At 38.2% G+C, this 23,944-nt stretch overlaps 1 protein-coding gene and 1 non-coding gene across 2 annotated transcripts; both read right to left on the minus strand.

Moving 5' to 3' along the window:
* Window positions 1-1,135: 1,135 nt before the first annotated feature.
* LOC125910443 (U6 spliceosomal RNA) lies at window positions 1,136-1,242 on the minus strand. Its single transcript, XR_007453953.1, has one exon. It is a non-coding gene; the product is annotated as a U6 spliceosomal RNA (small nuclear RNA).
* A 20,483-nt stretch (window positions 1,243-21,725) lies between these two features.
* Window positions 21,726-22,694, minus strand: LOC125909786 (olfactory receptor 11G2-like). Its single transcript, XM_049613252.1, has one exon. It carries the CDS (start codon window positions 22,686-22,688, stop codon window positions 21,726-21,728), a length of 963 nt encoding a protein of 320 aa, XP_049469209.1. The 5' UTR covers window positions 22,689-22,694.
* Window positions 22,695-23,944: the final 1,250 nt, after the last annotated feature.

Raw genomic sequence — 23,944 nt, forward strand, 5'->3', positions numbered from 1 at the left:
CAGAGAGCGGCAGTGGTGTTTACCTGGCATGAGGCTTTGGTCAGTGGCAGGAGGTTTCTCCAGACTGTTTTAGAAAGTGATGTGTCGGACATAGTGCACATATGAATACACTGCTGCTGAAGTTATGTTACATATTCAGGATGCTTGGACTGAATCAATTGATGAGTCAAACAAAATAAACTACACTCTCACTTCTATTATATTTTGGAAAGATTGGATAGACCCAATCTAGGACAGCCAGGTCCTGAGATACAATGTGTAAGATGAGAGAAAGATGTTTCTCTGATATTTTACTTTTTTCCTAAAGCAGGTCTAAGAAGGCACAATGACATGAAAGGGTTATTGGTCTGCTCTCATAACAGCACATCCATTTACTTCATTTGGTTTGGACATATTGTCACACCTGTGTCATTTCTGCAAAACCCTTGAAAATAAGGACAATGTTCTCATTTATGAGTGTAATAGGCAGCTAAGCATAGTAGAAAAACAAACAACTTGAAGTAATGAGCCTAGGGTTTGAATTACAAATCATACTTTACCAACTGTGGAAACTTTCTCAGATCAATTATATAAACTATTTCCTGGTTTGTTCATCTGTAAAATGAGCTGAGTAACACTTTCACCAAATGGTTGAATGAGAGAACCTGTGGAAGAATCTTATCTACCTCCTGACACACAAAAATGCTTAGGAATTGTTAGCTCTAGAATATGTACCTGAAGCAAAGTAAAAGGGCGACTTATTTAGGGGGTAGTACCTTTTCTAGCTTTTCTAGCTCTTTTATGTTTATTTTCTCCTCCAAGCACGATTCCATTCCTCTCAAGGCGACAAAAGGGCAATCCAAACCTGAAGTTTTCTCTTACGGTGTCTGATCTTCCTGGAGAGGAGAGGTGGTCTCTTCCACAAAACCATCAAGGAGTGAAAGTGTAGAAATAGGATGATCTCTTGGTGTTTGCCAGAGGTTGGAGGGATTATAAGCAGAGCCTCCAGGGAGTGAGCCCTACCCCATGAGAATCACCTTTCTACTTCTAGAAGAAGAATGGTATCAGGAGACTGTTCTGTGCTAGTTCTTTTCTTCCCATGGGGCCTGCTTTCTCTGGAGACCCTGATGCCTTCTGCCTTTGTATTCCAATTAGCAAAAATATGGAACGCTTCATGAACTTGCGTGTCATCCTTGCTCAGGGGCCATGCTAATCTTCTCTGTATCGTTCCGATTTTAGTATATGTGCTGCCGAAGCGAGCACTCTGCCTTTGTATTCCAGTAGAGTAGAAAATATTACCTTTTCCAGCCACAAACTTCTCAGGGATGACAAGAGGTCTAGTCAATCTCCAAACTACTTGGAGCACCTGCCAGCTGCCCAAGGGAAAGTCTATCAAAGTAACATGGGGTATGGTGGCTGTATGAAGGAAGCCACTCACTGGGCCTCTGCTGAGTGTTGTCAATCATGGGTTTTAGGGACAGAGCCTCTTCTGATTTTCCAGAAATGAGAGATGGGGGAAAGTGTCATGAGATCTCAGGCACAGAGGGCTGCGCAGTTACAGCAGGAATCAATCTTCTTGGCTCCTACCTAGTTTCTTCATAGATCTTTCCCTTTCTTGTTTATGGTTGGGCTCTGTGAGCCTCAAGCAGCTGAGTCTCAGGGCACAGTTACCAGGTCCAAGAGAGGCCAGAGCAGGGCAGTTCATAGTTCCACTCCAGCAGGTGCACCTAGGGGTTGGGCTTTATGCCTTCCTCATCTCTGATGGGGTGCAGCTCTTTTAGCACAACTCATTCTCCCTGTTTCCAACTATGGAAGGAGTTTCATCTTAAAGACTTTTTAGGGACACCTGGGTGGTTCAGTCAGTTAAGCCTCTGACTTCATCTCAGGTCATGATCTTGTGGTCCATGGGTTCAAGCCCTGTGTTGGGCTCTGTGCTGACAGCTCAGAGCCTGGAACCTGCTTTGGATCTGTGTCTCCCTCTCTCTCTGCCCCTCCCCTGCTTGCACTCTCTTTCTCTCTCTCAAAATAGATAAACATTAAAAAATTAAAAAAAAAAGACTTAGTTCATTTCATTTCCATGTTTGAACAGCTTTGATGTTTCTCTCAGTCCACAACACAGGATTCAAAATTGGCAAATCAGGACACCTGCTGTTCAGTTTGAGCCCATCATTATTATTACTATTGTTGTTATATTCCTTTTCCTCACCATTTCCTATAGATGTCCTTGTGTCATGGTCACATCAATCTACTTAGGCACTCAATGGAAGATCATATATTTTCATGGAGTGAATAATTTTATCCTCTGAAAAGTAGACAGAAGCATTGCATTAATGACTAGCAGTAGGGGAGTTAAGCCCTGTGGGGTGAGGGACACAGAGAGATTAATTTACTCATGCAGATGAAGAGAACTAATTTATTGAAATGTCCTCTTTATATTCCTTTTCTTTTTTTGTTAGCCTCTCCTCTAATTGTTCCCCTCAGCCCAGATATTTTCTCACAGAATTATTGGAGGTGGTATTAGTATAATGTAATGGAGATCATTGGTTTCTTGTCCATATTGTCTCCATATTTCCTCCTTTTTTTCACTTCAGCATAACTGCCAACATCCACATTTATTTCCCAATTTTTTTTTCTTGACTGGGAAACCAGCTTTGCCTGCCCATTCTTTATTCTTCCAGGCAGGAAGTTCTATAGTTAATGACCTCTGCACTCACCAGAAGCCCTCAACTATAGACAGATGACAGTTGGGGCGTCAATATTCCAGCTTCCTCAATCATATAGTGGGATAACTCTGGGATGTCTACTTGGCTACTTTGGGGTTCTCCAGAGGGATTATCTCATTACCCACAGTGGTAGCTGGCTTGACAATGTACCTTTTGTTGGAATACTTCCCTTCCTTTTTTCACTTTTCCCTGTCAATGTTCCCTTCATTACCCAAATGAGCTACCTGCCCTGGAATCCTTGTCTCAGGATTTATTTCTGGAGACACCAACAAAGACATAGGGGCAGGTACATTATAGCCCTACTACCATTTGTAGCAATGTTTAGATGAACAAATTTGTTTCAGGTTTCAAACAACCCAGTCAAACATTTTTTCCAAATAAACTTTTTACAAGTTAAATGCTGTGAGATGGGTGCTATTTTTTAATGTTTTCTTTAAAACTATTATGTACTTTGTTTGGAAAGGTGAATTATGAAATTCTACTCTTCAAATTCACCTATAAATATGTAATCTACACTTATTCTCCATATGACTCACTCTACAACTTTTTTGGAGAAAGAGCAAACCACTTTTGCCTTACCTAATTCTGTCATCTCCTTTTCACTGGTCATAGTAGCTGGACAAGATTAGATTATGGGCATGTTTTCTGTTTTTCTTTTTTTTTCTTTCCTTTTTAAAATTTTATTTATTTTTTTGGGAGAGTGCAAACAGTGGAAGGGCAGAGAGGGAGGACAGAGAATCTGAAGCAGGCTCTGTGCTCTCAGACTGACAGCAGTGAGCCCAATGTGGGGCTCCATCTCATGAACTGCGAGATCATGACTTGAGCCAAGTCAGACGCTCAACTGATTAAGCCACCCAGATGTCCTGTTTTTTGTTTCTCTTTATGCTAATTATGAAACTAAACTAGCATAGCCACTCAGCATTCACCAATAAACTTTGGTAAAAATTAAAAAAAATTTTTTGAGTTGTAGAAGTTCTTTATATATTTTGGGTTTTAACCCCTTGTCAAATGTATGGTTTGCAAATACTTTGCCATTCTTCAGGTCGCTTTTCATTTTGTTTGTTTCTTTTGCTGTGCAGAATTTTTAGTTTGATGTAGTATCACTTAGTTTTTGCTTTTGTTGCGTGTACTTTTGGTGTCATATCCAAAAAATCATTGCTCAGACCAGAAACTTTTCCCCTGTAGTAGGAAGCTTTACCCTTATGGTTACTTCTAGGAGTTTTTCAGTTTTAGGTCTTATATCTAAGTCTTTAATCTATTTGAGCTGATTTTGTGTATGGTGTGAGATATAGTTCCAATTTCATTCTTTTGTACATGGATATCCAGTTTTCTCACACCATTTATTGACACTATCCTTTCCCCATTTGGTATTCTTAGTCCTATTCCAAAGATTAGTTGAGCTTATATGCATAGGCTTATTAGATGTGTCTTCTTTAAACTTTTTAAACTTACTACCATATTTTGAAGCTTGCTACCAAGTTGGATCATACTAATTGTTTATTTTATCATCTGCTGGCTAAGCTGGAGAGTAGCATGCTTTACTTTCTTTCCCAAAGTAGTTACTTACATAGTCAAAACAGAAGATGTGTTCACATCCTCCCTGGCACACAGTTTCCTTCAGAGTATTACTACAATATGAATATTCCAGGTTCTTATCCAGTTTATTGTGTTAGTTTCTTATTGATGCTATAACAAATGCCACAAATTTAGTGGCTAAAAACAATGCAACCATATTACCTTAGAGTTCATAGGTTTAGAGATTAGGGCATGAATATCTTTGGAATGTCATTATTCTGCCTACTACACTGGTCCAGGGAAGTGCAGATATAGACCCAGTTCTTGTAATCTGCGCAATCCATGGCAGGCTCAGGTAAGGCTGTTTTCAGGAGAGGACTCTGGCTTATCTTTCTTGGCATTATAATGCCTTCCCAGCCAAACTCCCCAGAAAGCCATATGATGGACACATGAAGATCCAGAGTGGGCTGGAGGGCTCCAGAAATTGTCCCAGTGTGTCTTGTTTAGGATTTTGCCATCTGCATTTTCTGAGGAGCTATCGGAGAAAAGAAAGTTACTATATTCTCTGTAGTATGAGAGAGATCAAGCTGAGTGAGACTCTCAGCCTTTTCTTTTCTCTATCAATTTTTAAATAGACATTTTCCTAATCTTCCTGCTTTCCTGCTCCCCATGAATTTATTGCCATGGATTAACTCTCTGGATTTAATTCTGAAAAAATTAATGAATGATATATATTCTGACATTATAAATACAATTTTTATCACAAAGAATTAAGTGAACAGTATAGTTATTGAGATTTCATAATGGGTGAATAAACATAAGATATATCAGTCCTTTAAACCTAGGAATCATTGAGCCAAGTTTACTATTTTATTAATAAAATAACATACTTAATTATAATTTGAAATTCCTCTTGATATACTCTGTACTTAATGTAGGTAGTTAGAAAAAGCAAAAATCAAAAGAAGAAAAAAATCAAGTATACTTTTACTAGAGACACAGGATATCATTGGTATATTTATTCCAACATTTAGTTTTCCCAAGGATTAGATTTTTTATTTCCTTCTTTTTTTTCCCCACAGAGGATTAACAGTGTGTTTTCAATATTATATCCATTTACTTAAAGTTCTAATTAGCCATTTACAAGTCCTAAACATTAAGTAAGCATTTTAAATGATTTTAAACTTTTAACACTGAGAATGTTTTCCGTATTTGATATTGTTTGTAACTAAGGTATGACAAAATGGCAGTATGTGAGGGTATGTGCTTTGGCTAAGATGACTTGGGTTTGAATTAACCTGTCGTTATTATAAGTTTGCTTTTGGGCAATTATATTCTTATCCATACCTTAGTCTCCTCTCTGTAAAATGAGTATAATAGTGCCTACTTCATTAGGACTAAAAAAGATAATGCTTATAAAGTGTTTAGCAGTGGTTCATATATAATCAGCTATCATAATGAAGCAGCAGAGATGGATAGAACTGAAGTGCAGGGGTTCAAATCCTGGCTCTAAACTCACTAACATTCCTGACCAAGTCACTGAAACAACTTGCCCTCCTTTCCTCGTGTGTAAAATGGAAGTAACAACAGTGACCACCTCATAATATTATTGTGAGGTTTAACTGAGCTAATACCTAGAACAATGCCAGACACACAGGAAGTACCCAGTAAATGTTAGCTGTTATTGTGTTTAAAGGCTTATTAAGAGTTGTTTCTTCCATTTCTTTGTGTCTTCTTCAATTTCCTTCATAAATTTTCTATAGTTTTCAGCATACAGATCTTTTACCTCTTTGGTTAGGTTTGTTCCTAGGTATTTTATGGTTCTTGGTGCAATTGTAAATGGTATCAGTTTCTTGATTTCTCTTTCTGGTGTTTCATTATTGGTGTATAGTAATGCAACTGATTTCTGTACATTGATTTTGTACCCTGCAACTGTGCTGAATTCATGTACCAGTTCTAGCAGCCTTTTGGTTGAGTCTTTTGGGTTTTCCGTGTAGAGTAGTGTGTCTACATATGAAAGTGAATGTTTGACTTCTTTGCCAATTTTGATGCCTTTTATTTCATTTTGTTGTCTTATTGCTGATGCTAGAACTTCCAATACTGTGTTAAACAACAGTTGTTTGAACAACAGTCCCTGTTGTGTTCCTGATCTCAGCAGGAAAGCTCTCAGTTTTTCCCCACTGAGGATGATATTAGCTGTGGGCTTTTCATATATGGCTTTTATGATGCTTAGGTGTGTTCTTTCTATTACAACTTTCTTTAGAGTTTTTATTAAGAAAGGATGCTGTATTTATCAACTGCTTTTTCTGAATCTATTGACAGAATCATATGGTTCTTATCCTTTCTTTTATTAATGTGACGTATCACATTGATTTCTTACACCATACACAAGAGTAAACTCAAAATGGATGAAAGACCTAAATGCGAGACAGGAAACCATCAAAATCCTAGAGGAGAGAACAGGCAACAACCTCTTTGACCTCAGCTGCAGCAGTTTCTTGCTCGACACATCTCCAAAGGCAAGGGAATTAAAAGCAAAAATGAACTATTGGGACCTCATCAAGATAAAAAGCTGCACTGCCAAGGAAATAATAAACAAAACTAAAAGGCAACCAAGGAATGGGAAAAGATATTTGCAAATGACATATCAGATAAAGGGTTAATATCCAAAATCTATAAAGAACTTACCAAACTCAACACCCCAAAAACAAGTAATCCAGTGAAGAAATGGGCAAAAGACATGAATAGACACTTTTCCAAAGAAGACATCCAGATGGCCAACAGACACATGAAAACATGCTCAACATCACTCACCATCAGGGAAATACAAATCAAAATACTACCTCACACAAGTTAGAGTGGCTAAAATGAACAACTCAGGAAAGTACAGTTGCTGGTGAGGATGTAGAGAAACGGCAACCCTCTTGCACTGCAAACTGGTGCAGCTGCTGTGGAAAACAGTGTGGAGGTTCCTCAAAAAATTAAAAATAGAACTTCCCTACGACCCCAGCAATAGCACTACTAGGAATTTATGCTCCTGTATCCTTTGTATAAGGGCACATGTACCCCAATGTTTATGGCAGCTCTTTCAACAATAGCCAGATTATGGAAAGAACCTAAATGTCCATCAACTGATGAATGGATAAAGAAGATGTGGTTTATATACACAATGGCATACTAATTGGCATTGAGAAAGAATGAAATCATGCCATTTGCCGCAATGTGGATGCATGGAACTGGAGTGTATTATGCTAAATGAAATAAGTCAGTCAGAGAAAGACAGATATCATATGTTTTCACTAATATGTGGAAATTGAGAAACTTAACAGAAGACTATGGGGGAAGGGAAAGGGAAAAATAGTTACAAACAGAGAGGGATGAAGGGAAACCATAAGAGACTCTTAAATACAGAGAGCAAACTGAGGGTTGATGGGGGGTAGGGGAGAGGGGAAAATGAGTGTGGGCATTAAGGATAGCACTTGTTGGGATGAGCACTGTTATTGTATGTAAGTGTTGAACCATGGGAATCTACCCCCCAAACCAAGGGCATACTGTACACACTGTATGTTAGCCAACTTGACAATACATTATATTAAAAAATCACAATAAAATAAATACATAAAATAAAATAAAATAAAATAATAAAAAAAAAAATAAAAGCATGCATATGTTAAAAAAAAGAGTTGTTTCTTTGGGAACAAGTTGTTTCTTTGGGATTGACACCTAGACTTAATGGATCAAAGAGTATGTTCATCAAAAAATATAATAGTCCTTCCTCGGGGAGGAAGAACAAAATATTTATTTTTCAAAGATAATAAATTTCATGTCATTATTTCTTTTAGGACATTCCTCCTTCCATCTGATGTTCTTTTTCATTATACCTTACACTATGAGGTGGCTCACATACTTCACCAACATGGTGCCAGGTGTATCCACCAAGGTCCTATTGGGGAACACAAGTTCATTCAGAGGGTTCAGCTGAAGAGACTCTAATTAAGAGACTTTTTATAGACACATAGAGTTAAGAGAATCAAGAATGGATAGTGAGGTACTCAGAGACTAGTAGCACTGAGAAACTATCATTACACAAGACCTGAAAAGATCAAGAGAGGAAATAGTGTTCAGGAGCCCCCATGAGAGCTGGAGCTGTCAAGCAGGTATCCTCTGAGAGAAGCTGCAGTCATAGAGAGATGCAGCCACTGCTAGCACCAAGTAGTGAAACACAGAAGAAATGTACTGTTCAGGGTGAGCCAGAATGTTTGTGGGTCCCAGGGCACAAGTACAAGTGGACACTCACATACTAATATTTAAAAGTTAAATATTTAAAAGTTAAATCTAAATATTTAAAAGTTAAAAATCAAACTAACAAACTGTTCTGTAAAACATATCATATGCTTCTACATTTTCAGGTGTACTTTGTATGGACTTAGACTATTAGGTTCAAATTTGAATTCTCAGATTCCTGGGAGTTTCATGTAGAATGGTGGTGTGGAGAGAGCTGACCTCTGACTCCTGACTCCGGCTTGTGGCTTACTCTTTTCTCTTCTTACCCTTGAATTTGTTCCACAATGTGAGGGGCCCTCATACTCACAGGAGGACATCTAGCTTGTATATCCAGGCTCTGTCCACATCCTTCACATTGGCTCCAGTTGTCACCTATATGATCTAGGAATGTACACAGAGTCTGCCATTCAGAAAATAGACTAAGGGAAGAGGTTCACACAGGCCCTGGAAGTGGACTTGGGGCCATTAGAGCAAGGAATTCCAGAGTCCTACATACTCAGGGCTTGATCTAGAAAGGGAGAGGGTGTAGGCTGTCTGTGCGAACATCTTGTTGGTTCCACAGCCACCTCACCATTAAAGAATTGGAAGTGGCCAGAGTGGGGCACTCAAAAGCACAGGAATAATCGCCATTTGCCTGGGTATATAGGCTGAAGCTAACTTATCTCTCTTCCTTGCCTCTGATCTCCTGATAGTGTTTCCCATTGGCTGAATTTAGCTGGAAGCCATATACCAATAGAGCTTGTAGGATGTAGTGTCCATGGTGGACAATATAGAAGAGCACAAAGGGGAGGATCCAAATCTCAGGGCAAGAGAAGTCAGAGTGTTGGCACTTTGGAGGTGTTATAAATGTTCATGTATCTATTAAATGTAAAAAGACCAGCAGTTAGTGAATGTCAATGGAATGACCTAGGGTATCACTTCTGTCATCCCATTTACATCAAGTTAGGGGGTGGGACAGGCTCTAACTCCTACCTCTTTTGAGTATTGTAGTGGGGAATAGCATTTAACTCCCTGATTCTTTATCTTCTCCCTTTAAAGTATTGATGAACAGGCTCTATGTATACTGACTGTTCAGTTGGAGCTGACATGTGACATGGGTACTTGCTCAGGTCCTTGCCATAGATCATGTCAGTGTCACTCACTGACTGTGGGTGTCCACTCAGGGGAAATAGAGTTAGATTTGCTGGCTGTACAAATACAATACAAAGGAGTTTTGGAAATAGTTGGTTTAGATGTTTCTGATACGATGGCTAAGTGATGTGAGATTGACTGACTACCATTTTTTTTTTTTGCAGGGTCTGCAATAGTTTCCTTATTAAATTTTTTATCTTAATTGTTTGATTGACTTGATAATTTAGTTCCTTGCAACTCGGAATAGGGCTAACCATCTCTCTGGCTAAACTGAATATGGTCTTTGTGTTCGGAATTATAGCGTTAGTTCAGAAAAGGCATATCACACCCTACTCACAGCCTCAATAGAAAATATCCTTCTGTATATCACTTATCTCTTACCAATGATTAACAGTTATATAAAATATAAGCTTATGTTTCTAAAACTCTCTTCTTAATCTTTTATTTTTTAAGTTTATTTATTTTGAGAGAGAGAGAGAGCAAGCAGGGTAGGGGCAGAGAGAGAGGGGAGAGAGGGGAGAGAGAGAATCCCAAACAGGCTCTGCACTGTCAGCACAGAGTCCAATGTGGGGCTCAAACTCACGAACTGCAAGATCATGACCTGAGCCTAAACCAAGAGTTGGACACCTAACTGATTGAGCTACCCAGAAGTCCCTCTCTTCTTAATCTTATTGAATTATGAATTAAGGGTTAACAATAAAACCGTCTGGTGTAACTCCCCATCCCCTTCTCACCCTAATGCAAAACTATGCAATAATCATCATAAAAATAATTGATGTTTGCCTGGGACTGAACAATAATTTGAACGATTTATGGGGCTTTCAAAGATTATATTTAATTTTACCTTTACATACAAGGGGACTGAGACTTAAAGGATTTTAGTTACTTTCTGCCATTGCACAACTAGTAAGTGGAAAAACTAAAGTTCATGGGAAGGTCATGAAGTCATGGGGAGGTCATGGAGTTTGGATCCATTGTTCTATGAGGCTATGTTGATGAATTGTTGGGGGTAATGATTACATTCTCATTTCCTGCACATTCACACAGTATACTGATCAAAATTCAGTCCAACACCATTTATTTCTTCACTACTTTGCTCACTTCTGCTTCATTTCCCTGACACTACTGAATGCTGCTGGCTCTCTGTCATGGCCAATGACTCATACCTGAACATCCATTGCACTATCCCATTATCATGACCCAGGGGCACTGACAATTCTGATGTATCTGTATTTATTCATTGGTGTCCTTATATACTTAATCCTCATTTTCTTCTTTTCCTAACATTACTGAGCACTTTCTGTGTGACATGAACCCACTGATACTCTGTTTTGTACCTCCATACACATCACTGAATATATATTTCATTCCCCGAGTCCCACAGCTGGGAGTTTAGTTAAAATGTAGACATAGATCTTTCATTCATTTTGAGTTTATTTTTGTGTATGGTGTAAGAAAGTGGCCAATTTTCAGTTTTCTGGATGTTTCTGTCCAGTTTTCCCGACACCATTTGTTGAAGAGACTGTCTTTCTTCTATTGGCTGCTCTTTCCTGCTTTGTCAAAGATTAGTTAACTATACACTTGTGGGTTGATTTATGGGTTTTCTATTGTGTTCCATTGATCTATGTGTCTGTTTTTTGCCAGTACTATACTGTCTTGATGACTACAGCTTTGTAATATAGCTTGAAGTCTGGAATTATGATGCCTCCAGCTTTGGTTTTCTTTTCAGGATTGCTTTGGCTATTTGGGGTCTTTTCTGGTTCCATACTTATTTTAGGATTGTTTATTCTAACACTGTGAACAATGTTGTGATATTTTGATAGGGATTACATTAAATGTGTATTTGCTTTGGCTAGTATAGATATTTTAACAATGTCAGTTCTACCAATCCATGAGCATGAAATGTATTTCCATTTCTTTGTGTCCTCTTAAGTTTCTTTCATAAGTTTTCTATAGTTTTCAGAGTATAGACGTTTTACCTCTTTAGATTTATTCCTAGATAGCTTATGGTTTTTGGTGCAGTTGTAAATGGGATTGACTCCTTGATATTTTTTTTCTGCTGCTTTGTTATTGGTGTATAGATATGCAATGGATTTCTGTTCATTGATTTTATATCCTGTGACTTTGCTGAATTCATGTATTAGTTCTAGAAATTTTTGGTGGAGTCTTTTGGGTTTCCTACATAGAGGATCATGTCATCTGTGAATAGTGAAAATTTGACTTCTTTGCTGATTTGGATGCCTTTTATTTCGTTTTATTGTCTGATTGCTGAGGCTAAGACTTCCAGTACTATATTAAATAATAATGGTGAGGTGGACATCCTTGTCTTGTTCTTGATCTTATGGGAAAAGCTATCAGTTTTTCCCTATTGAAGATATTAGCCATGGGCCTTGCATATATGGCCTTTATGATGTTGAGGTATGTTCCATCTATCCCAACTTTGTTGAGGATTTTTATCAAGATTGGATGCTGTATTTTGTTAAATGCTTTTTTTTCTGCATCTATTGACAGGATCCTATGATTCTTACCCTTTCTTTTTATTAACGTGGTGTATTACATTGATTGACATGCAAATATTGAACCAACCCTTCAACCCAGGAATAAATCCCACTTGATCATGGTGAATAATTCTTTTAATGTGCTGTTGAATTTGATTTGACAGTATCTTGTTGAGAATTTTTGCATCCAGGTTCATCAAGGACATTAGCATTTAATTCTCCTTTTTAGTGGGGTCTTTGGTTTTGGAATCAAGGTTGCTGGTATTGTAGAATGAATCTGGAAGCTTTCCTTAGATTTCTCTTTCTTGGAACAGTTTGAAAAGAATAGGTATTATTTCTTCTTTAAATGTCTGATAGAGTCCCTCTGGGAAGCCATCTGGCCCAGGCTCTTGTTGTTGGGAGATTTTTGATTACTGATTCAATTTCTTTGCTGGTTATCAGTCTGTTCAGATTTTCTATTTCTTTCTGTTTCAGTTTTGGTAGTACACGAGTTTCTAGGAATTTTTCCATTTCTTCCAGATTTCCCAATGTGTTGGCATATAATTTTTCATAGTATTTTGTTATAATTGTTTATATTTCTGTGGTGTTGGTTGTGATCTCTCCTCTTTCATTTGTGATTTTGTCTATTTGGGCTCTTTCTCTCTCTCTCTTTTTTTAAATGTTTATTTTTATTTTATTTTTGAGAGAGAGAGAGAGAGAGAGATTGAGTGAGAGAACACATGTGGGGGGTGAGGCAGAGAGAGAGAGGGGGAGACACAGAATTGGAAGCAGGCTCCAGACTCTGAGCTGTCGGCACAGAGCCTGATGTGGGGCTCAAACCCACAAACTGTGAGATCATGACCTGAGCTGAAGTCGGATGCTTAACCAAATGAGCTGCCCAGGCATCCCTCTTTTCTTTTTGATAAATCTGTCTAGAGGTTTATCAATTTTGTTTATTCTTTGAAAGAACCAACATTTAGTTTCATTGACATGTTATACTTTCTTGTTTGTTTCTTTCTTTCTATATCATTTATTTCTGCTCTAATCTTTATTATTTCCGTTCCTCTGCTGGCTTTAGGCTTCATTTACTGCTCCTTTAGGTGTAAGGATAGTTTGTGTATTTCAGACCTTTCTTGGTTTGTGAGATAGGCCTGAATTGCAATGTACTTTCCTCTTAGGACCACCTTTGCTGCAGAGGTGTTTGGACTGTCATGTTTTCATTTTCATTTGCTTTCATGAATTTTTAAATTTCTTCAATTTCCTGGTTAATCCATTCATTATTTAGTAGGATGTTCTTTAACCTCCATGTATTTGAAGGCTTTCCAAATTTTTTTCTTGTGGTTGATTTCAAATATCATAGCGCTGTGATCTGAAAATATGCATTGTATAATCTTTTTTTTTTGGTACCTGTTGAGGGCTGATTTGTGACCCAGTATGTGATCTCTTCTAGAGAATGTTCCATGTGCACTCGAGAAGAATGTGTATTCTGCTGCTTTTAGGGTAAAATGTTCTGAATATATCTGTTAAGTCCATCCAGTCCAGTGTGTCATTCAAAGTCATTGTTTCCTTGTTGATTTTCAGCTTAGTGAACTGTTCATTGCTGTTAGTAGGGTTTTAAATTTCCACAATATTATGGTATTATTATACATAAGTTTCTTTATGTTTGCTATTAATTGATTTATATATTTCAAGTTGGGGGCATAAGTAATTACAATGGTTAAATCTTCTTGGTGGATAAACCCCTTAATAAGCCCTTCTTCATCTCTTGTTACAGTCTTTGCTTTAAAAATAGTTTGTCTGATATAAGCATGGCTACACTGGCTTTCTTTTGGCATCCATTAGCATGATAGATAGTTCTTCACTTTCAATCTGCTGGTGTCTTTAGGTCAAAAATGAGTCTCTTGTGGGCAACATATAGATGGGTCTTGTTTTTTTAATCCATTCTGACAACCTATGTCTTTTGTTTGGAGCATTTAGTCCATTTACATTCAGAGTAATTATTGAAGGATATGAATTTGGTGCCATAGCACTACCTGTAAAGTTGGTGTTTTGGTGATATTCTCTCTTCCTTTCTAGTCTTTGCTGCTTTTGGTCCTTTTCCCCCCACTCAAAGAGTCCCCTTTAATATTTCTTGCAGGACTGGTTTAACTGTCACGAACTCCTTTCATTTTTGTTTGTCTGGGAAACTTTTTTATCTCTCCTTGTATTCTGAATGACAGCCTTGCTGGTTAAATATTTCTTGGCTGCATATTTTTTTTCCCATTCAGCACATTCAATATTTCCTGCTACTCCCTTCTGGACTGCCAAGGTTCTGCTGTCAACCTGACCTGTCTTCCCTTGTAGGTTAAGGTTTTGGGTTTTTTTTCCCCTTGCTCTTTCAGGATTCTTTCCTGTTTGTGTATTTGGTGAATTTGACTGTGATATGTCTTGATGATGGCTGGCTTTTGTTGAATTTAATGAGAGTTCTCTGTGTTTATTGGATTTTGATGTCTGTTTCCTTCCCCAGGTTAGGGAAATTTTTAGCTATAATATGCCCAAATAAACCTGCTCCTTTTTCTCTGTCATATTCTGGGACTCCTATAATATGAATGTTATTATGCTTTAAAGACTTGCTGAATTCCCCAAGCCTACATTCAAGATTCACTATCTTTCTTTCCCTCTTCTTTTCAGCTTCATTATGTTCCATAATTTTATCATCTGTATCACTTATACATTCATTTGCTTCATCCATCCTTGTCATGGCATCTATTTGGGTTTGCATCTTAGTTATAGCATTTTTTTTGGCCTGACTAGTTTTTAGTTCTTTTATCTCTGTAGTAAAGGATTCTCTAGTGTTCTATGCTTTTTTCATGCCCAGTTGTATCTTTATAAGTGTTGTTTTAATTCTAGTTCAGACATCTTACTTATATCTGTATTGATGAAATCACTGGGGCATTACTTATTCTTATTTTTTCTTTTGGGGTGAATTCCTCCATCTTGGCATATTGTCGATGTTAAAAAAGAAAAGATAGGGAAGCTAGATTCTAGACGTGTTCTTGTCTGCTTGTTAAAAGAAGCTAAATTAAATCAATCAATCAACCAATAAAAATTGCCTTTTCTGTATCAAAAGAAAAAAACAAAAGAAGTTAGATCATATATCCCCTGGAGCTGAAGCTTTGCAGCACTTGCAGTAGACTGTGTGTGTGCCAGGAGTTTGTACTGATCTTGTGGAGGTGGAGCCTGCTGCAGGGACTTGCCCTAGTGGAGATGCTTCTCCAGGATGCATGGGAGTGGGGCTTCGTGTCAGCACTTCTGGGCTCCACTTGTTGGCACTGTTTTGTTCACTGAAGTTGGTCCGTGCTTATGGGTGGGGTGAAAATGGCATTGCCCTGCTCTCCCCCGTGGAATGGTAAGCTTCTGCCTGCCGCTCTTCAGGAAGCCCTCACAGAAGAGCAAACAATCACTTCTCCTGTGTCCCTGCTTCTACCAGATCCCTGTCTTCACCCTGCCTATGTCTGAGCTGTCCACCTGCCAGGCAGCACAGCACTCATGCATTTTCATCTCAGGTAGCCACTTGGGTTTCAAAACTTCAAATTTTGGAGATCTGTGTAGTGCCACCCATGCTAACCATCTGGGGGAGATCTTGTTTCATTATGGCCAGTGCTGGCTTATCCAAGATATTGGTTGCGTGAACACGCAGCAGTTCAGATTTATGGTAAAGCACAGGAGAAAGCAGGCACCAAGGCTTACTGCCCTCAGCCAGCATACCCATTCTTTTTTTTTTGTTTGTTTGTTTGTCTTAATCTTTTTAAAATATAATTTATTGCCAAATTGGCTTACATACAACACCCAGTGCTCATCCCAACAATGCCCTCCTCAATGCCCATCATCCATTTTCCCTTCTGCATCCCCATTCTTATGTTAGTGAATGGGGCAACTCAATGGTGCCCGCTGGCTCTTTTGCTCCTGGGCAGGCTGTGTCCCAGCTCTCAGATCACTCCAAGTAGGGGAATTGTTTCTCCCTGTGCGACCCAGAGGATCCTCAAACCACACTACCTGCTCCTGGGTCTCCACCCTCTTTCCCCACTAGAGCACCGCCAAGTTCACTAGTCACAACCCTGGTGATGACTCAGACTTCTAAAACTTCAGACTTTGAGCTCCACTGCTTATAAGAACTTGCAATAGTCAGCCCCTCTCCTTTTTCCAGTTAATGGTTTTGGGAGTATTTCTTGTGAAATTCCCCATGTGCACTTTCACTCTTTCTCTCTCTTTCTCCTTTCTCTCTCTACAATCAGGGCTCCGTCCCCTACACAGCACCCACAGCTCTTCTCTCCTCCAAATCAACTCTCTGCAGTTCCTACCTTCCACAATGTGGTGGTTTTTTCACCTCTAGTTGTGCAGTTTTGCTCTCTCAGTCCTCAGATATATTTCTTGGGTGTTCAAAACGATTTGATATTTATCTAGCTGTGCTTGAGGACAAAGCAAACCTAGGGTCTTCCTATTCCTCTGCCATCTTAACTCCTTCTCCACACTCCTGAAAATCTATCCCATAAAAATAAAGACCCAAGTACGTTAGAGAGTGTGTGTGTGTGTGTGTGTGTGTGTGTGTGTGTTGCATCATTGTTTATAGGGATAAAAATAGGAAGTTAATGCATAGAAGTAGAGAAACAGCTGAGTAAATAGTGCTAAATGAACAATTAAAGGGCCAAGAAGAAGAATGAGTTAAAATTTATAGTAGTTGACTTTGAAGGAATTCATCAACATAATGTTAAGTGAAAAAATCATGATAAAAATAAGTATGCATTGTGAAAACTTCCCAGTGAAAACTGTGAAGGTGTATGTCTCTGTGTGTGTAAATATATAATTATATGGGTTGGAGAACAACATAGAATGATATACATTAGTTGTTAATATTCTTATTTAGGGAGTGTCAGGTGTTTTTGGAGAGAAGTGGGGAAGGAGTGAAGGGAGAAAGGAAGAGTAAGTAAAGAAAAAGTAAAGAAAAGTGAAGAATAAAGTGAAGGGTGTCTTCCATAGAGACAGCATGTCTGTTGTGACCATATATGTAAAACTATATATGTGTGGGTATAAATTATATATATACACTGATATCAATTATATTCTTAATATAATATGCATATGCATATAGACATGTCTGACTGATGAGGTGATTACCTAAAATTTAATGATTGTTATCTTAGGATAATGTGATTTATATCTGTTTATACTTTGTGTCTAAACATGTTTATAATAAACAAGCACTGTGTAAATAAAAGAAGATATTTTCAATATAAAAATACATATTTCAGAGAAAAATGACTTTACTTTGAGATATAATGCTAAATGTAAAGGGCAGGGCAAAGAACTGATACAGTTACTAGCTCTTGTGGTTCCTACCTTAAAGGAAATCAGATGGGCTATTTGAAGTTTCATGAGCCTTGAAGAATAATTTCCACATTTTAGTTATATGATAATGTTCCTTTGCAGATGTTGTGTTTTTAACTTTTGTTATGTTTTATATTTAGACTTCTTTTGCCTATAATTGCAGTAAATTGGTGAACATGAGTTGGAGTTAAAAGAGCTTCATAGAGCAATCCCTCTCAAAATAACACAAGCATTCTTCACAGAACTAGAACAAACAATCTTTTTTTTAAATTTGTTTTAACGTTTATTTATTTTTGAGACAGGGAGAGACAGAGCATGAACAGGGGAGGGTCAGAGAGAGGGAGACACAGAATATGAAGCAGGCTCCAGGCTCTGAGCTGTCAGCACAGAGCCCGATGCGGGGCTAGAACTCACGGACCGCGAGATCATGACCTGAGCCGAAGTCGGCCGCCTAACCGACTGAGCCACCCAGGTGCCCCAGAACAAACAATCTTAAAATTTGCATGGAACCAGAAAAGACCCCGAATAGCCAAAGCAATCTTGAAAAAGAAAACCAAAGCTGGAGGCATCACAATCCCAGACTTCAAGCTTTATTACAAAGCTGTAATCATCAAAACAGTATGGTACTGGCACAAAACAGACACTCAGATCAATGGAACAGAATAGAGAACCCAGAAATGGACCCACAAACGTATGGCCAACTAATGTTTGACAAAGCAGGAAAGAATATCCAATGGAATAAAGACAGTCTCTTCAGCAAATGGTGGTGGAAAAACTTGACAGCAACATGCAAAAAAATGAACCTGGACCACTTTCTTACACCATACACAAAAATAAACTCAAAATGGATGAAAGACCTCAATGTAAGACAGGAAGCCATCAAAATCCTTGAGGAGAAAGGAGGCACAAACCTCTTTGATCTTGGCTGCAGCAATTTCTTACTCAACACGTCTCTGTCTCCGGAGGCAAGGGAAACAAAAGCAAAAATGAACTACTGGGACCTCATCAAAATAAGTCTTCTGCACAGGGAAGGAAACAATCAGCAAAACTAAAAGGCAACTGACAGAATGGGAGAAGATATTTGCAAATGACATATCAGATAAAGGGTTAGTATCCAAAATCTATAAAGAACTTATCAAACTCAACACCCCCCAAAAAATAATCCAGTGAAGAAATGGGCAAAAGACATGAATAGACACTTCTCCAAAGAAGACATCCAGATGGCCAACCTACACATGACAAAACGCTCAACATCACTCATCATCAGGGAAATACTAATCAAAACCACAATGAGATACAACCTTACACCTGTCAGAATGGCTAAAGTGAACAACTCAGGCAAAAACAGACGTTGGCCAGAATGCGGAGAAGAAGGAGGATCTCTTTTGTATTCTTGGTGGGAATGCAAGCTGGTGCAGCCAATCTGGAAAACAGTATGGAGGTCCCTCAAAAAACTAAAAATAGAACTATCCTACGACCCAGCAATTGCACTACTAAGGATTTATCCACGGGATACAGGTGTGCTGTTTCGAAGGGACACATGCACCCCCATGTTCATAGCAGCACTATCAACAATAGCCAAAGTATGGAAAGGGCCCAAATGTCCATCGATGGATGAATGGATGAAGAAAATCTGGTATATGTATACAATGGAGTATTACTCGGCAATCAAAAAAGAATGAAATCTTGACATTTGCAACTATGTGGATGGAACTGAAGGGTATTATGCTAAGTGAAATTAGTCAGAGAAAGACAAAAATCATATGACTTCACTCATATGAGGACTTTAAGAGACAAAACAGATGAACATAAGGGAAGGGAAACAAAAATAATATAAAAACAGGGAGGGGGACAAAACAAAAGAGACTCATAAATATGGAGAACAAACTGAGGGTTGCTGGAGGGATTGTGGAAGGGGGGATGGGCTAAATGGGAAGGGTTCTGGGAGGGGGAAGGGGCATTAAGGAATCTACTTCTGAAATCATTGCTTCACTATATACTAACTAATTTGGATGTAAATTTTAAAAAATAAAAAATAAAGTTAAATTACAAAAAAAAAAGAGAAAGACTGAATTACAACCTTCTGAGAATCTTAATTTTTCATCTGAAGATTAATGAAATAAATTGAGGAATTACTGACTTGAGTTTCACAGACTGCTATGAGATCCATACATGGAATTCAAAGTGGTATCTTATTGAAATTTTAATAACAATTAAATGTTTTTTAATAAAAACTAAAAAAAAAGATGTGGTACATTTATACAATGGAGTATTACTCGGCAATCAAAAAGAATGAAATCTTGCCATTTGCAACTACATGGATGGAACTAGAGGATATTATGCTAAGCGAAATTAGTCAGAGAAAGACAAATATCATATGAATTCACTCATATGAGGAATTTAAGATACGAAACAGATGAACATAAGGGAAGCAAAAATAATACAAAAATAGGGCGGGGAACAAAACATAAGAGACTCTTAAATATAGAGAACAAACAGGGTTGTTAGAGGTGTTGTGTGAGGAGGGATGGGCTAAATGTAGTAAGGAGCATTAATGAACTACCCCTGAAATTATTGTTGCACTATATGCTAACTAACTTGGATGTAAATTAAAAAATAAATAAATTAGTTAATTAAAAAAAAAAGAGCTTAATAGACCCTTTTCAGGGATACTCCTGACCTTTTTATTGCTGTGATCCTGTAGACTATGAGCTATAATTAGCTACGTGGGAATAATTCATTTTCCTGCTCTTTTCCCCCTCACCTCTCCTTACTTTGCACACACTGTTCTCCAGGTGACTTCTGTAACAACTAATATCTCTCTTGGTCATAATCCACCTCACAATTTAAATTTTTTCTCATCGTAAACTGTCAGTTCCATGAGGACTCAAATGTGATTTTTCACCTTATTTGATTCATTTCCTAACTCTGTACCTGACATATTGAAGGTATTCATTAAATGTTTTTGATAAATGAGTGAACAATAAAGAATATAATAAATATAATTGTTCTGACAAGAAACTAGATATAACTTCAACAGTTTATTTCCTCCCAGAAATCCTCAGATGACAAAGTAATTCTTACATCGTCTCTCCAGAACCAAGAAGTCTGAATGAAAAGATATCTGTGGGCTCTTAGATCCTGACTCCATATGCTATGACCCAGGGAAGACACCCTGCTTTATAGATTCCTCAAGGAATCCAGGAATTATGGAAACACTGTTCCTCAGGATCCAATTCTTGGAAATTTTTCTAATACAGATGACATCATCATCATCATCATCATCAATAAATGTTGTATCAAGGATACCAAAGAGTACACAGTGAAAATATTTTCCTTTGCCTTGTATCTAAGACATTCCCAATCATCCTCCTTCCGAAGTTCAACCACTGTTAGATTTCATATCTACCCTTTGAAAGATATTCTATCCTTTAAACACACACGTACACATTTATGATTTTATACATAAATGACAGCTTATGTATTATACATTGTTTATTCTCTTAACAATATAACTTGTGGGTGGTTCCATCTATGTGCATCTAAAACTCCCTCATTTAAAAAATTCGATATCATTTTCCATTGCATGGGCACATCATAAGTTATCTAAATAGGTCTCCATAAATGGGCATTTGTGATTTCTAGTAATTTGGTATTACAATGCTGCAACAATAAATATTCTTTTGCATGCATATTTTCACATATGCGTGATTGATTATATGTGTAGGCTAGGTATTTAGGAGTGAGTGCATTTGCTGTTAATGGATACTGTGCATTTTAAATTTTGTTAAATTGTTTTGCAATTTGTCCTAAGTAGAAGTTGCACCAATTTACACTTCTATCAGTAATGTATATATTTCCCCCTCCTCAGATGAAAGACTATTTGATGGCTACATATCTGAATGGCAAAAAATAATACTTTCTTATAGTTTATTATGTATTTATTTCTTTATGAGTAGAAAGAACAGCTCTTTAAAAAGATTTTTCTGTGCATTATATAGTTATGGCCAGAGCAAGTCACTCAAAATTTCCATTCCCCAGCTTCTTCATCTATAAAATGAGGGAATTGGATAATGTCTCTGAGTCTTTTCTTGCTCTCATGATTCCAGGAAAAGTAGAAACAGCCATGATGAATAAGCTCAATAATAGGATGAACAATTTTCAGAGTGGTATTAGTTACTAATTTTTTTCACCTGAAAAAATATGAAGGTAGGCCAATTACCCCCATTTTTCTTTATCAAGGTCATAACTTTTATATTCCTAGAAATTTCTGCAGGGCATGTTTCATATCTTTGTTCCTTAGACTGTAGATCACAGGATTAATGAGTGGGGTTCCTACAGAATAAAACAGAGTCACAAGTTTCTGCATCCCAGCCCCATGCTCAGATGTTGGGCTCAGATACATGACCATCACCGAACCATAGAACAGTGAAACCACGGCCAGATGGGACCCACAGGTCGAGAAAGCTTTTCTTCGTCCAGCTGCTGAAGGGACTCTAAACACAGCTCTCAGGACCAGAGTATAGGAACCCATGATGCAGAGGAAAGGAATAAATAAGAGCAAGGAACTTATAATAGTCCAAAAAAACTCCATTACTGGGACTCTGGCACAGGTGAGTGCTAATAGGGGACCTGGATCACACAGGAAGTGGTCAATGATCCTGGATCCACAGAAGGACATTTGGGAAATAACAATGATAGGTACTGGGAACCAAAGGAAACCAAGTACCCAGCAGCTGACCACAAGGTTAGTGCAGAGATGTCCAGTCATAAGAATGGGGTAATGTAGAGGCCAGCAGATGGCAAGGTACCGATCAAATGCCATAATAGCCAAGAAGAAGCATTCTGTAGAACCCAAGGAGAAGAAAAAGTAGAACTGGAGAAAGCACCCAGAGAAGGAGATGACCTTGGTGTCAGAGAGGAAGTTGGCTAACATGTTGGGGACAGTGGAGGTGACATACCAGATCTCTAGGAAGGAGAAGTTGGCGAGCAAGATGTACATGGGGGTGTGGAGTCTCTGATCCCAGCGCACAGCACAGATGATGGACCCATTGCCCATGAGGGTCAGGAGGTAGACAACAGAGAAGAGCACAAAGAGGAGGATCTGCCCCTCCCTGAAGCAAGGGAAGCCCAGGAGGATGAAGCCAGTGATGGTGCTGGAGGTGTTGAGAGTATTTGAGACTTTCATGTGTCTGGAAGCTGTGAAAAAACCCATAATTACTGCATGTTCCTGGAATAGCAGAGGGGCTTCATTTTCTTTGTCCAAAGAAGAAACTGAGATTTGTTTATTTATGAATTATTAAGTCAATATTTATTGAATGTTTACTGTTTGCTAGGTATTTTTCCTAGATACTGGGGATATAGCAGTGAACAAAAGAGATTAAAATCCTTATTTCATTTAGCTTATCCCAGATAGGAGATTGCAATGTAGACTGGCATTACTCTGCATAATTCTCTTTTTCTCTCCTCCTAAACTAAATATACTGGGTTAGCTCTCTTCTTCATGAATGCCTTTGTAAGAGTAGCTGAGGGGAGTGCCTGGATGGCTCAGACATTTGAGTGTCCGACTTCGGCTCAGGTCATGATCTCACCATTTGTGAGTTCAAGCCCTGCATCAGGTTCTGTGCTGACAAGAGCCTGGATTGTGTGTCTCTCTCTGCCCATCCCTCACTAGTTCTCTGTCTCTTTCCCTCAAAAATAAATAAAAACATTAACAAAATAAAAACAGGAAGCTGAGGTAATTTCTAATAGCAGTGTCATGGAGATGACCTGGGGCATAAGGGTTTCTGTAATTTTTAAAAAATGAATGGATAAATGCATTACCTTTAAGACCTCCATGAGTAGTCACCTAATGCAGCTGCTTATATGCAGGTGCCTTGTTGGGTCATGTGATTCTGGAGCAAGAAAACTGTGGGACTTTTGATATCAGTTAAAAATTATTTGACATTTGGCTATATTTCAATGTAACCTGTTGATTCAATATCTTTAATGCCATTGTCTACCAATATGAGAAAATCAAGTGTGCTGGAGAAAACTCCTGAAAAAATAGCACCTAAGGCCATTTGGATTGTTATCCTAAAGATAAAATTAACATCAATAATATGACCATATTGGAAAAGGTCTGTTCTCTGGGGGTAAGGATGAAGTGATGTGCTGGAACCACACACCTCTTTTCTGGACCCAAGTTTGTTTAGGACATTTACTCGATTCCTATGGCAAGGGCATGTGTCTCATAAGAACTTTTAAGATCTTAACCATCTCTGTCCCAATATCTATTGATTGCCACAGGGCTTTTGTGGCTTCAGCTAGGGTGGGAAGGGATGGGGAGAAGATGACTGTATTGTGAACTCCATCTTCTGTATGCTTTGCTGAGCTTTAAATTTGTCTGCCTGGGAGCTCAGGCTAAGTTCCACGTGATTATACATTCCTTCCTTCCTTCCTTCCTTCCTTCCTTCCTTCCTTCCTTCCTTC

The sequence above is a fragment of the Panthera uncia genome, assembly GCF_023721935.1.
Source record: "Panthera uncia isolate 11264 chromosome B3 unlocalized genomic scaffold, Puncia_PCG_1.0 HiC_scaffold_1, whole genome shotgun sequence".
Lineage (NCBI taxonomy): Eukaryota > Metazoa > Chordata > Mammalia > Carnivora > Felidae > Panthera > Panthera uncia.

What these genes read in the sequence shown, in the direction of transcription:
- LOC125909786 (XM_049613252.1), bottom strand. Translation starts at nt 22,688, where the DNA reads ATGGGTTTTTTCACAGCTTCCAGACACATGAAAGTCTCAAATACTCTC.